The sequence below is a fragment of the Centroberyx affinis genome, unplaced genomic scaffold, assembly GCF_046629955.1.
Source record: "Centroberyx affinis isolate AG114_WGS23_722 - 3 ecotype Tasmania unplaced genomic scaffold, CSIRO-AGI_Caff_v1 ptg000019l_1, whole genome shotgun sequence".
Taxonomy (NCBI): Eukaryota; Metazoa; Chordata; class Actinopteri; order Beryciformes; family Berycidae; genus Centroberyx; species Centroberyx affinis.
Genome location: NW_027278734.1, coordinates 137,186 through 152,376, shown reverse-complemented (window position 1 = coordinate 152,376; position 15,191 = coordinate 137,186). Strand labels below are relative to the sequence as shown.

Genomic DNA, 15,191 nt, shown 5'->3' with positions numbered 1-15,191 from the left:
GACAAAAATGATAAAGCGTAAGAAATTTGTGGTGTTGAGCATATTACATCAATATTTGCTGTTTCCATTCAGTTTTTCTCATTCATCACAATTAGCCTAAACATGTTTTGTTGGAAACAGCTGCTGACACAGTGGAGTCCACCTGCAGGGAGAGCAGAGGGCAACAGAGGACCTACCCCGGCACTGGGAGGGGGGGCGGCGGCCGCCTGGCGTACTGGTTCAGCAGCAGGCTCATAGTGGAAGTTCTGAGAGGCTGGAGGGGGCTGGTACGCTGCTGAGAAAACAACACAACAGAGACGAGGGGAAGGCAAATGAATCAGCTGCAGAGACACGGAAAGATAGTTTCTATTGCTATTCTGTCTAAAGGTGATGATACACAGGCAGTTTTAGGGCAAATCTGGGACAAAACCTGCCGCAGTGAGTATGAGCCACTGGCTGGACAATGGGCAAACGGGGAAATGGGTGATGGTAACTGACAAATTTGACAGTTGGAGTGAAAATGGATCAAATAACAGATACTGCTGCATCACTGTGATCTTGTCCTTGTCTTTTGAACTGAAAATCAAATATTTTAACCATTTTATCAAGGTTATCCACTGCAGTTTCATAATGTGTATTATAGGCTTATGTATGGGTGTTTTGTTCACAAAAAAGAATAATCTATTGTATCTAATATAATCTATTATATCTACTGGCATCTAACAGCTAGCTAGCTAGATTAAATATTATATAAAAATTATTATTATTTCCTAGTTGTGTTCACTATTTACTAGCAGTTGTAGTCCTGCACCTCGCACCATCAGCCATTATTGAATATTGAATATTGAATATTATTGAAAATATTTGGGGCTGAGGACAGGTCACCTGACCAATTTTCTTGTCTCTGATTGGTTGATGTTGAAACTCTGATCAAGCTTGGTAAGAATTTCAAACTGATACACTGTTTTCAGTGAGACAATATTTCCAGCAAAACTTTCCAGCAAATTTTGGCCCAAATTTGCCCTAAATATTTGCCTGTGTATCATCACCTTAAGAGACTAGGCTCTCTGGGATCTAGTCTGGGTTTCACAGCAGCCATCTGTTGCCAGAAATCTGTGTTTTGGCGAGGGAAAGCAGATTTCAACGTGTATACCGGAGATGCACATTAACGCCAGGAGTAAAGGGGGTCACAGAGCCCAAACATAACCCCTTTCTGTCTGTCTGTCTTTCCTCTTCCCTTCCTCCTGTTGCATCCCTCCATCTCTATCTGAGTGTCATCACACTCAACCCTAGGGCTCGGAGAGGGTAAGGAATTCAAAAACACGGCAAGCCGGGACGTGCATCCGATGGCTCTTGTTCTCTTACACAACCTTCTGAACAATGCCTCTCTGTGTATAGGTGTTAGCTGGGTAAGTAAAATACAAACAGCAGGCACACAGGTCATGCTACTACTTAGCCGTAACATAGCCACAACTTTTCTATTTCAGTTCAAATTCTTCACCCTACACAGTAACGTTCTGAAAGTAAACAGTTCATAATGTTCTTCACATTTGTGATTTTGGTAGTTTTGAGTATCAGAATGACAAACAATTTTGTCCATGGATTGGTTTTTAGCCATTAAATTTCAGGTTGTGCATTGTAAGAATTAAGTTAATGACTCTGAAATACAATGTGGAAAAACAGCAATTTCTAAACACATGGACTGAATGCAGAATGAGGAGTGCAGTGAACGAGTTAAAACCAAGGTCCCCGACTGGGGTGACTAGGCAACGCCCCGCTTGGAGAGCTCACACAGCCAGCAACAACAACAGAGCCAAGAACAAAAAACGCAAGAAGTTGAAACAAAATTTGAGATATTTACTAGTTGTTGTTCTAATACATTTATCAGAGAACGGTGACTTCTGAAAACATGACGACTATAAATGTTAGATCATGAATTAATATTACCAGCCAAAATGAACTTCAGAAGTTAGGGATCACTTTTGTCCCGTTGGGGTTGCTTTCCCTAAACTGGTTCCTCCCCCTACCCACTACTATTACTGATATATGTAGAACTGGTGGTGTTTACTACGTAAACAATACTACTGACTGCACGGTTGCACCCCACAGTAAGTTCATAAGGAACAGAGGTAGTGGACTGTGTGTGTGTGTGTGTGTGTGTGTGTGTGTGTGTGTGTGTGTGTGTGTGTGTGTGTGTGTGTGTGTGTGTGTGTGTGTGTGTGTGTGTGTGTTTGTGTTAGAGTTAGTACCTGAAGTGGGGTTGCTAGGCTGGTGGGGTGGGGCTTCTCCTCCCATCCTGCTCTTCTCAAACTCCTCATGGTATTTAATCTGCAAAGAGACAAACACAACAGAGAAGTTCATGCACCTTTACTAAGAACTATAAATCTTAAAACTCAGAGGGGTCCAGTTTACTCTCCAGGAAGCTATCACAGTATGCAGTACATCTTTTATCCACCAGGTGTCTCCCACTTGCTCTCCAGCACCCCTCGTCTTTGTGGTGATAGGTGGGGCGCGCTACGTGCAGCAATGCTTCTGGAAGCAGCTTGACGCTGAGAGGAAATGACATCTCGGCCGGAAGTAGTGTGAGCTCAGAGTTGCATAGCAACCCTGGCTGACACATCAGGAGGAGCAGGTGAAGAAAAAAAAAGGGAGGGAGCAGAAGCTTTCAATGCTTGGGGTGAGAATGAGCCAGCTAAATTCAAGAGGAAACGCTGGGGGGGGGGAAATGGAGTGAAACATATGACTAAGCACACAAATGACCAAAATGTAACGTGGGTTATTTGTTTTCAAGGTGTAAATGAACAAAAAGCCTCAGAATTATAGATTCAGGTGCAAAGAATTTGTGATCTACCTCCTAACAACCAATCTAGTCAGCGAGACAAAGGCAGCATTCTTTGGTAAAAACATGAAAAAGGACCACACAGACGAACCTGAAACTGAGAGACTGGCTCTATGGCTGCACTAAACAACCCCTCCCCTTATTTCCAGGCTGATAACAGACTGACTCACACCGCCTTGGTCAAGATTTACAGCCCTGATTCTGTCCTCGCTCGCGCCCTCCCTGAAAGAGGCCACTGTGCCGGCGGCGCTAGTGAGGAGTGTATTCACAGACTGGATGGGATGACGGAGTGCGAGGACAGTGAAGTCAGTGACTGAGAGAAGACAGTGGCTATTTTGAAGTGCAATATGTTAAGTGAGAGTGTGTGAGGGAGATTATTTTTGTTTGTTTCAAGGAGCAGGTCGAACAGATGGCGTGTGTGGCGTGTATGTGTGTGTGTGTGTGTGTGTGTACTCAGAGGAAACACCCAGCCTGCTGCTGGACACAAACTAAACCCCCTGCTACTTCTCAATCTTTGCTGCATGAAAAGAGGAAACTAAAAGGAGAGGCTGAATCAAGGGTGAAGAATCTGTTAAGAGTCATATGAGAAAGAGAGAGAGAGAGAGAGAGAGAGAGAGAGAGAGAGAGAGAGAGAGAGAGAGAGAGAGAGAGAGAGAGAGAGAGAGAGAGAGATAAAGAAAGGGTAAGCGAGGAGATAGATAGAGGAGGTAGAGAGAAAGATGTGAATGACAGACAGGGATGGGGACAAGTCTAGACAGACAGAAGTGAATGCGAAAGGGCTTCACATTGCTGACATTCTGGGAGGAGTGCTGAGCAAACTGGAGAGTTTCTCAGTCTGAGTGTCCAGAGGAGGAGACGAGAGGGGAGGAGGGAGAAATGTGAGAGAACACAAAGAGAGAAAGAGAAAGAACAATGTAGTGATCATCTGTGTGAGTGCCGCTCTTGGGCTTGGCTGTGAACAACACACACTAATTGCGAGCAGATGTAATGTTTATCAGTTCTGACTAAAAGCACTTCATGATGCGCCCAAGTCCATCTCGCCATACTGTGCTTGTTATTTTGATGTGGCTTGTGTGCGCACTCGCATAAATGCGTGTAATGTGTGTGTGTGCGTGTTTCTGGGTCTTGCAAATTTCCTTGATTTCAGACACGCGAGATCGTTTCATCGAATGAAAGCAGTAATTACCCATCATCCTCCACACTAATTATGCCATTAGAGAAGCCAGCGCTGAACATGTATGTGTCCTGTGACGTAGGCTTGGTGTGCGGGTGTGTCTCACAGGGAAGTAACGGCCTTTACAGCTGACTTAAGCAGTCCAGGGAGGCGAGGTAAACACGGCACGCATTTCTACATCGCTATTCTGTATTTACAGAGAAATGGCAAATCAATAAGTTGCGCTGAGGGACGGAGGAGAGTGGAGGGGAATGGTCAAAGTGATTTGAGAGGAATTCCATTACTATAAATGAGGAGCTGTGTGGGCAGGAGAGGGGCTTTGCTGAAGCCTGACATGTACTGATGTCAGTGACTAAGTGGGAGGATGAGTGAAGCTGAAAAAAAACAAAACAAGAGGGGGTGGGGTATCTGTTTTGATGACTTTGTTGCAGACACTTACGTTGCTGATATTGTCCTGTGTTTTCTTGATTCTCTGCAACTCTGGGGTGTCTGCGACCACGCTGAAACCTTTCCCTTTATTCTTCTCAAACTCCTCCTTGTACAGAACCTGCAGAAGACACATAATCCTGTTACAATCACAGCCAGAAAAACATAGCCAGCCGCACACAGAGGAAGGATGTTTGCTTATTTTAACTCATTAGGAATGAATGTCATTCTGGACCCGAGCTTATTCATAATATGCAAGGCGCACAGGCACGCTACATTCTTGCTGAAATGCATTATGTAGTCAGATTAATAGTTTAAATGTGTTTAACTGCATGAGTCAACAAGGAAATTCCAATAAGTGTCACACAAATGATGATTTAGAGGATTCTTACAACCTGAAAGATCACCAATTTCATGTGTTGTGCAGTATCCGCTTACATAGAATTGACATGGATATGATTAAGTATGACCATTAAGAAAGAAAGAACATTGCAGAATGTTTTCACTAGAGGTGTGCCGATCTGTAGTATCTGTAGTACTCCTCCTTGGATTGGCAAATGAAGCTGTCCCGATACCGATAGGCATAATGAGCTGTGCTTTGGCGCAATAAAATTCTTTTCCAGCCGGAGGAAAAATGTCTGCAGTTTGGTGACTCTTTGATCTAAGTGAAGCAAAGTGCCAGCTGTGCCAAGCTAAAGTGTCTGGCAGTGCTGAGAGTGGAGGAGAGGCGACGCAGCTCCCTCACGCCAGCTAGAGGCAGAGTGATATCAGAAAGTAAAAGAACTTTCTGGTACAAATAAATTTTGAAGGGAAGGTCTTTTTTCCATTTTATTATTTCTTTCTTTATTTGACTGAGAACTGTTTTTCAGTGCAAATTTTGATGAAATGAAGCACTTGTTTATGTAATTGTTTTATAATAGGCTGATATTAGGCAGCATGAATCAGGGTTGACTGAGTGGTACTCAGATCGGTACTATCATCCAAACTTCATAAGAAAGTATTCTGTACTCACATCAGAAAAATTGGCGTTGGTGAACCTCTATTTTTCCACTAGTGAAAGCAATACGACCAGTGCCTGAAATGGGCCAGTACTCACTGGTACTGAGTACCGGCACTTCTGATTTTTGTCCACATGAGTACCCTGCCTTCTTATTGCATACTGGCACTTCTGATTTATGTCCACATGAGTACCCCTACTTCTTATTCCGTACTTCCACCTCCTGGTACGCCTTAGTTGAATGAAGAGAGTATCTCCATATGAAAAAAGTGCACCATAGACTTGATAGGGCTTCATTTAAGCAGACAGCATCCTACAGACTGAAGGCAGTGCTCCGCTCACACATGGTGAGTCAAACTGCAGCCGAAAACAAAGCTGCACAGATCAAGTGAAGAGGTGTCACTCTGGCCCTAAATTAATTTAGGGCCAGAGTGACACCTCTTCACTTGATCTGTGCTAGCCTCTTGTAATTACGTGTTCTGCAATACTAAAACCATTCTCCGGACGTTTTGCCCCGCAAAGGCAGATTGTAAAGAATATAATGGCTTACATTCTGATGCAGGACTTTGTGGGCAAAGCGACAATGGAATGATATTAATTGTGTAGAAAAAATAAATACATTTATATTGTGAGCAGCGTGATGCCTCTTCACTTGATCTGATGGACCAGAGCAGTCAGTGGATCACAGGGCCAGTAAAGTGTCAATCATGAAGACATTCATGGTAATCAAACGCCAATATGTCCAATCAACACTACTGGTCAGGTGCCAATACAGAGAGAAAAGAAAATAGAGGATGTGCAAGCACAAATGAAAGGTATGTTATTGTGCCAAGGAGGAATAAATGTACATAAAAAGTTTTCTTATTTTTTTCTAGTTTTTCTTATGACTGTCAACAACAAAAGGTCAATATTGCTTTGTTGCCACTACCTCCAAAAAGCACAGACAGCTCTGTCCGTCAGTTATATAAAGACAATATTGGCCTCTGTCTATTTGCATCAGTCTTCTGTATGCTTGTAAGTATGTAATCTTTCTCTGATGTAATCTTTCTCTGATATTATTACAGCACTAACCCAGCACATTTTTCTGTGCTTATTTTCTTTAAATGGCAAGGTAGATTAGGACTAGTTGTTTTGCAGCTAAACTGACTGCAGTCTTGTTTCATTTTCAGTTGGTTTTATTGTAGCATATATGCAATATTATATTTGTATGTAATGAAATGCATACAAAAAATACATCTGAAGTGGGATATATTACCAAGATATGCGTATAAATATAAATATGTCCAAGACACATGCAATGCTCATCTCATGCAACTGCTGAATTAGGGTACTGGCACCTTTTTTGGTCCAATTCAGGCACTGAATACGACAAACTGCTTGGTAGCACCCACATGATGTAAACGGTTCACATGTACTGCTTCACAAATTCAAGATTGTAACTGGTATAGGTGGAACACCAGGAGGCCAAAGACCAGCCTCACATTTAGACCAATCCACAACAGATCCATCAGAACTCTACAATCAACAGGATAGGTTTCACATCTCCCAGTTTTCTGCCTATTAAACTCACTCAGCAAACCAGAGAGTTTGGAAGACTGAGGTTGAGATAATCAATGTTTCTCATTTATATAAGCTAAACTATGACTGAGGAAAGCACTGTCAGTGTGTGTGTGCGTCGAGTAAGCTTTGCCCTCTGCATACATCTTTCTCTTTTGTGGTAACATTCACTTCCTGTTTGCGGGGGAGCGAAGGCCTTACATACAGGATGTGCTGGCAGCCTTATACGGTCAGACTGAGAGGAGCTGTACGACAAATGGAGCCTCTGTGTGTGTGTGTGTGTGTGTGTATGTGTGTGTGTGTGTGTATGCCCTTCCCACCCCATCCTGACTCTTAGAGCAGGGGAGGAAGTGGCCAGCCCATGCAGCGTCAGATATGTATCAGAAAATAAATGACAATGCACAGAGTTTTCCCTCAACGCTGGCCTGCCGTTGGGACTGAGTATTTAATTATGACGCTGTAGAAACCAATACAGGAACAACAGGCAGACAAAAAAAGAAAAAGAAACAGAAACAGCCGATGGGCCACACACTCAGGGTCTGGGGATCTCCTCCGCAAAAGGCTCGGCAGGCTCAATGACATTTCAACAAAGACAAATCACTCAATTCCACCTCCCCACACCAAACTCCTTATTCTAGCCTCCATGGTGACTGCACCAATTTCCTGCCCTCTTTTTAAGAATGGAGCCTGCTTGCACAATCCATTACTAGGTTCCCAAGCTGCCCCCCCCCCAACCACCACCACAGCCACATAATGTCTGACACGGCTAAACATCGTGCTGACCAACCCTCCTCCCGTCCCCACAACACCTTGTGATGACAAGACTTGATCGTGATTCACAGCGTGTGAATCACGATCAAGTGTATATGTGTGTGTGTGTGTGTGTGTGTGTGTGTGTGTGTGTGTGTGTGTGTAACGCTGTGTGATGTGTCCGTATCTGCCGGCACCGTAGTGTGAAGTCCACAGAGAAATTAAGTGGAAACGATGGCTCATCCTCATTCCACGGAAATTATCTACAGCTCTCAAGCCTGGTCACAAAGATAAGTCAAGAGGAAGATTAATGTGGCCCTCGACCCATCTTTGTCCTTCATTCTCTCTCCCTGCTCCTATTTGTCAACATATGATCCTCCTCCCTTTTCTTTTTATTTCTCTCCTTTGTCTGTTTGGATCTTATTCAATCGCCTTTTCTCCTCAAATCGGGTCTCTCCCTTCCTCCTCCCCCCCCCCCCCCCCCCCCCCCCCCGTTCTGTTCGCTCCTTTTTCATTCATTCATATTTTACTGCTTCAACAGCAGCAGACAGAATCCCTCCATAGAATTTGAGCCCTTCCTCATTATAATCTCTCTCTCTCCCTCTCTCTCTCTCTGCCTCTATTTGCATTCCTCTAGCTTTCCTTCCTCTGGGGATTTTACTTTTATCTCTTCCTCCTTCACCCCTACACTCCTCCCTCCTGCCTCCCTCTCTCTGTATCGGTGCCTTCCTGTCTCTTCCTTCCTTTCCTCCCTCATACGTGCCTCGTCGGTCTCCCTCTCCTCCTCCCCAATTCGCTCTCTCTCTCCGTTTTCTTTATTTCTCTCCCCCTCTCTCTCTGTTTCTCTCCCGTAAAGTCTTGTAATGAGGTGTGACAAACCTCTCTACCCTGCTACCATAGCAATAGGGTTCCCGTGGCAACGCAGCGGTGGTGAGGGGTTAGATGGCCCCAGTGCTCCACACACACACACCCTCAACTTCCTTGCACTGACACACACACACATACAGTGCCATATGAGTACTACAGCACACAGAGCCAGCTACTTATTTCCTAGTATCTGAACATGACTATATCACACACGTAAGCGCAAGTGTGTGGACTAGTGCAAACACACACACGCACACACACACACTACACACACACACACACACTCTGTGTAGTCAAACCCAGTTTTCCTGTCTACTTCTCTATACACTATGACAGGGCCTCTGTGCTGCAACGCCACACAACCGCGAAAGGGAAGAAAAAGGAAACATCTAGGAGAGTTGTACAAAGGTCCCTTTGGCGAGTCATTCGTGATTACATTCATTTACATCCCTTCAAAAACACACAAACACACAGCTTTTGTGTATTCATAATCTCATTCTTGGGTTTGCGACTATGATAAACCATTAGCATAATGACTGTTTCTTGGTGTCTGGTGTAGTGTTTGTTGGGGGTTGTTAGGACAAACAATCCATGTTGAAAAACACCATCTGTGCCTGGGTCCCTCCGTGATCCCCCTCCTCATATGATGACCCCCCCACCCCCAATACTACACAACCCCCCTTCTCACATACACACACCCCCGTCTCATCTGTAGAGCTTGACACTGACACTCAGATGTGTGTGATACGGCCTGCCTCCTCTCTGGACGTTGCTCTCCTCTACTAAATTCTGATTAGACACACCTTTCTTTCTACGTTTCCCTGCGGATCCCAATCTCTCCCTCTTCTCCATCTTGGTTATTTTCTTCCTGAGAAGGAAGTGAGAGTATATAAAGAGAAACGGCCACTACTGTCCAGATTAATAGCTCAGGATTAGATGTAGAGCAGGAGAAGGAGGGGAGGAGGCTGCGGAGTGGGCTAGGGGGGGCAATTTAGTCTTCTGACGGGCTTAACATTGGATTAACGCCTGAGTTGGTTCTAGGGAGGCTGTCTGTGGTCAGTCTAGCTAGCTCCCGGTCAGATCGATGTGATGAGATCCTAGAAGACTAAGAAACATGCCCCAGACAACGTGGCCACACATGAATAAGAGAGGTGGAAGTGCGCATGACAGTTAGCCTCCAAGGATGATAACTGTGCCAATACCAGATACATACAGCACCCTGCTAAAGTTGTCACTAAATATAAGAACACTGTAACACCTACTATTAGGGGTTTGTTACACAAGCTACAACCACAGACAACCATGGCAGAAGCTCAGGCAAAATCTATTGGTGAGGCAGGGTGAAAATCTCTCTGACTTCCTATCAGAGTCATCTTTATTAAAGCAATAACACATGACCCAGTTCAGATGGATATTTTGGTCTGATGAGTTTTTTTTTTCCTAGAATATATTTGGGTCTTTGTTATTTTAGTTTCTGCAGGAACAGCCGCAGCAGTGTTTTCTGTGGTTAGAAAATAGCCCGAGGATGGTCAGACTTAGCCCGGGCACCGCGTGGAGAAAAATAGGTGCAGAGATTATTTAGGGGGATCCATTGGCGGTGCAGTTGGGGTCAACCACAAAACAGATAGAGCCAGAACTATACAGACAACAGATTAGTGCAGCAACACTGGGCCACACAGCAGTGGTAGCATTATTGAGCTCATGGTGGGGTGTAAAACATCATATTAGGCTGTATTAGGCTGTAATAAAGTTTGCCATCATCAAAAAAACAAATCACATACAAATGACTGCAATCCACAGAAACACAGGTGAAAGCAGCACTGTGTGAACAAGGTGTGAACAAGGTGTGTGTGTATCTCACAGCTGAACTTTGGACAGGCATGAGTACTGAGGGTTGATGCTGGGATGAAGGCTTACATGGCTCTGCATCTTGCTCTGGTGTTTGAGGCGGAGGTTCTCCGGAGTGTCAGCCACTGGGGTGAAGTTTGTCTTGGGGTAGTGTCTGTAAAAGAAACACACAAGACAGCAAGGAACGTCACTACACAGTAAACACACACACATACACAGAAACTACCTTTCATCAAGGCCCCCAGTGTGATACACAAGCCTAGATTGTTGTGAGAGAGAAAAAACACAGCGGAGCTCAAACAGTGTGCGGTCTCCGGCCCCACAGAGGGTGCATTTGTTATTCAAGGTGGTCCTCAGGTTGAGTTAGGAGCCCCTGTACACAAAAGGCATGTCAGTATAACACACAATGCTCTGTGTCAGTAGGGGCCAAAACAGTCTGGAAAAAAAGAGGTGCAGGCAGGGGCCATGTGGGGGATGAGAGCTTCAAGGTTGTAGAGTTTTGGGGGGGAGGCATAGCAGGTGTGGAAAATACAGCTTACAAAACACACAAACACACACACACACACTCACACATAGACACAGCCCTATGGGGGATAACAGGAAGAGGAACAGCATGCAACAGACAGAGCGGGAGGGTCAGAGAGACAGTGTGTGAGTGCGAATGATGTCATGGGCAGCTCCTTCAGCAGAGCGTGAACACAAGCCTCTTCTCTGAATGGATTTGGGGAATTTTTCTGGACAGCCGCAGACCCCCGTAACCAACCAACCAACCTACCTCCAACGGCCCTGGAGAGAACGCTCTGCCTGAAACGAGTCCACACACAAACATATACAAACATAGACAAACAGGCAATAAACACGCAGCTTCCATGCAGACATGCAGACGCATTCTGACAAGCCGTTTCACTGCAGACTTGCTTATTGATTCCCTAAACTGCTGTCAATGGTGTGTGTGTGTGCCAGGGCATAAGTCAGTGTTTTTATACACTGGAGGCTTCTCTGCACTAGCAGCCTTCGGGTCCACGACTAATGGTGCCTGCCAGTTCAGTGTGGTCCTTAAGGCAGCGAAAACACATGGCGGAGACCCAGAGGAGAGCAGGCGCCCTCACAGCTTTATCTAGCAGAATCATATGGACTCCGGTACCCAGCCTGCCTCGGGGCACGGGATGACCTCAAAAATCTCCAACCACTACCCCTGCCTCTGGGTAACCCATTTAGGCAATATGTTTACGGTTTCCTTGACAACGCTGTAAACACGGTAAGTTTGTATTTTCTGATGTGATATATGGGGCTGTCAAAGCAATTTAACAAAAGGAATGTGGTTAAATTATCTTAGATGGAGAGCTGCGCAAACAAACAAATTAGCAGCCACTTTAAAGAAACCCCACGGATAATTTCAAACAGTGGAAAGGGGAACAAGAATGTAATTGGACCTGAATGAGGACTGAAGTTGAACAGTATGGCTTTCATGCTGTGATATATAACCCAAGCACTATATCCCTGCGTGCATACAACCAACCACTGCAAGCGCATGCAGGTCTGTGCACGCTCGCTCTCTCTGCTTTTGGCGCTGCTAGTACTCATTTTCCTGAAAAGGCTGCTATCAGAGACATTCAAATGTAGTGGTTTGCTATGTTGGCAGCTTAAGCCTGGCAGGCAGAGGAGAAGCCACTCAGACAATGCCATTGAAACTGTTCTGTCATCCTTACACAATATCTAATCGTAACAGCTAGGAAACTAATATTTACATGTTTTATTTCTGGAGTTGGGTGTGTCTGGTTTGTGGTGGTGTGGTTGCATACACTGTGTTTTACAGAGCATCGTTGTGCCTGCAGAATCCTGCTTGTCTGAGGCAGAGACAGGGTGTGTGTTTAAGCCACATAGAAAACTGATAGTTACAGCAGCTTTACATGTATGTGTAAAAACGCTATACAAAATATACAACTGTGTCGCTCATGGAAGCATAGTGACTCAGAAGCGAGTTTGTAGTGTGTGTTAGTGTGTGTGTAATCATGCTTGTGTTTGCTTGCGGGTTTGAGTGAATCATAAGAACACTCATCTATCTGTCAGGCTGTATAACAAGGTAATAAGTCGCACAGGGGAATCAGTGACACACGCACAAACTCAGTTAGCCCTGTGAACACTGTAAAGAGGGAGCGATCAAAATGGTGAGGAGAGGTGGGGGACGGGCACACGCATGTGTAATCACACACACACACACACACACACGGCCTACTGTGGAGGAGGAGAGGCCTGTTTGCATAGTGGAACCAGGAGATGTTTCTGGCCAGCTCGACCCTCTGAGACCTGGAAAGGTTGTAATGCATCATTCAGCAGAAAGGAACATTTCATTACATTCAGGCCATGCATCTGTACCTATTATCAAACACAACAGGATGACTGACTGACTGAGTGATCAGCAGCTAATTGTAAAATGCTGACAGAGACAGCACACATATCATAGTAGAGGAGCTGTAGCTGGTAGAGACTGCATTGATCTGAGCAGATAAAGGGTCAAAACAGAGTGGAAGCGAAATTACAGTCAGAGACATCCGCTGTACAAGGCAGAATCCATTATGTAGTGAAGCTAATATTTTAAAGCTCATCCAAGACACTTCACTGACTCTCTCTCTCCCAATCAGCTTCCAGTAAATCCAAGAGCCCTTTCCTTTCCAGTAATATGGAAATCAGCAAAACCAGGAAGCAGCCTGCAATGTCACTCTGCTGTGTGAAAAGGGCTGGTTGGTTATTTATTAACAACGTACAGTATCACCAAGTTACGTCCCCGAACCATAACTCAAAACATTGTTACATGGAGGGAAACTGGCATGGGACTGTAAGGGAGGACACTAAATCAAAACACTTGTGATAAGTTTTAACAAAGAGCACGCTTATATGCATGACTCCTCATACACAAATTAATGATGTCAATCTATCAAACAGTCACTATGAAAGTATCTCACCATTGGCTCCCACAGTTTCCAGGGGAAGTAAGGAATTTTCCAATCTATTTATCTGCCCTCCTAAATCTCCCACAATCCCCCCTGTGACTCTAGCATCTAATCAGAGCTAGGACTCTCAGGGAAGAGGTGGGTGGGCATTCAGTGAAAACAAACAATGCCTATATCATTTACTAAGGACAGATATAGAAGAGTAATGATAAAGTAGTTATCCCACAGAATAATAACAGAGAGGAGGGCCTGCATACCTTCCCTGGAGCGGGAGGCTCTTCCACTGATGATGTTTACTCTTATAAGGCTTGTTTTAAACAAACGGAAAGAGGCATAATAAACAGGCTCTGAAGGGCCCTGCTCCTGCTGTACACTAACAGAGGATGGAGGGAACATGGGAAGCAGAAAAGGAAGGAGGAGCCATTTTAGACAGTGGAAACAGTGGTGCTGGCTGGAGGACACCTGCTATAGGCAGTAACGCCTTGACCTAGATGGGAAAGATCAGAGGTAGGGAGCATCTGGACAAATTAGGCCACCAGTCAATTATAAAACAAAAAACTCATTAAGTACCACCAAAAATGTGATATGCAATTGCATGTTTCTATTTTCAGTTTAAAAAATGGATGCTAGATCCTGACAGACAGATGGACAAGCATATTATATAATGGAAAGGGGAGGTCCTAATAATTTCCCTTGAAAAAACATAGTTTATTGTTTTCCCCATGTATTAGAACTTCTTATATTTTAGAAAGTGCCATGTTTTACTTCAGACACAAACGGCTCGTTAATATTGGTATTAATCCAATAGGAAACCAAATACTGTAGACAGCTGGCCACAAGCTAGCAGGTTACCATACAGTTTCCATTGGGGTTGCTAATGACAACGCTAGCAGGCCGTTTCTTGGTTGACTGTATTGCCAATTCTAAACGTGGCGCAGGAAAAATGCGAAAGAGCTTGTCAGAACATGAAGCAACGCCTTCTCTCTGCATTCCCTTTCAGAACTTGCACACACACACGCTCTCTCTCTCTCTCTCTCTCTCTCTCACACGCACATGCACGGATAGTGAGATGAGGCAAAAATCATTACAAATACCGGGAGAGGGAGATTCCATGGATTCCTGATCAGACTTTGGCATGTGGGAGTATGTGTGTATGTGTGTGAGAGTGTGTGTTGAGGCGTGAGTGGACACGCTGGTTTTCAGTGTGTGCGCCTGTGTCACTGCCGAGGAACTTAAGGAATTTCCTTTGTTGACCACCCCCCCCCCCTTGTGGTGGAGGAGGGTGGGGGTGCAGGGGGGAGGGGTACGCACTTTCCCACACTACACACAGACCCTTTCTCTGAGGGAGAGCTGGAATAGCCACAGATAAACAGCAGAGAGGGGAGAGAGGGGCCTTAGCTGGGCTGCAACAGGCATATACACACACACACACACACACACACACACACACACACACACACACTTAGGAAGAGTCTTATGTCAGTCTCTGGACAGATTAAACACTTCTGTCAATGTCTTTGGTATGTGGGCTGAACCACCTGAATATAATGTGCATATTGCATAACACACTCATAGACACACACACACACACACACAAACACAAAATGATGACTTAGGGAGGACTTACGCATTGCAGTATGGTCTCTTTTCGAAGCCTTTGTAATTCTTCATGTTTAGAGTCATTTTGCAGATCTCGCAGCTGAAGCATCCTTTGTGCCAGTACTGTCAGAGAGAGGAGAGAGAAAGTAAAAGAGGGAGAGATTAGAGACATTTGCTCTGTGCATCCAGAAGGAGCTCCAACCA

The 15,191-nt window shown here is 44.8% G+C and overlaps 1 protein-coding gene across 2 annotated transcripts in view; it reads right to left on the bottom strand.

Annotated features, from left to right (window-relative positions):
• Positions 1-15,191, bottom strand: part of lasp1 (LIM and SH3 protein 1) — a 28,789-nt gene that overhangs the window by 4,457 nt on the left and 9,141 nt on the right. Inside the window, exons 2-6 of one of the 2 annotated variants that reach the window (XM_071540316.1) lie at positions 15,016-15,110; positions 10,507-10,591; positions 4,432-4,539; positions 2,229-2,307; positions 177-274 (exon numbers count right to left, since the gene is read on the bottom strand). In XM_071540316.1, coding sequence (XP_071396417.1) covers positions 177-274; positions 2,229-2,307; positions 4,432-4,539; positions 10,507-10,591; positions 15,016-15,110 — 465 coding nt within the window. The remainder of the gene's footprint in view (positions 1-176; positions 275-2,228; positions 2,308-4,431; positions 4,540-10,506; positions 10,592-15,015; positions 15,111-15,191) is intronic. The other variant, XM_071540382.1, reaches the window with a different exon arrangement.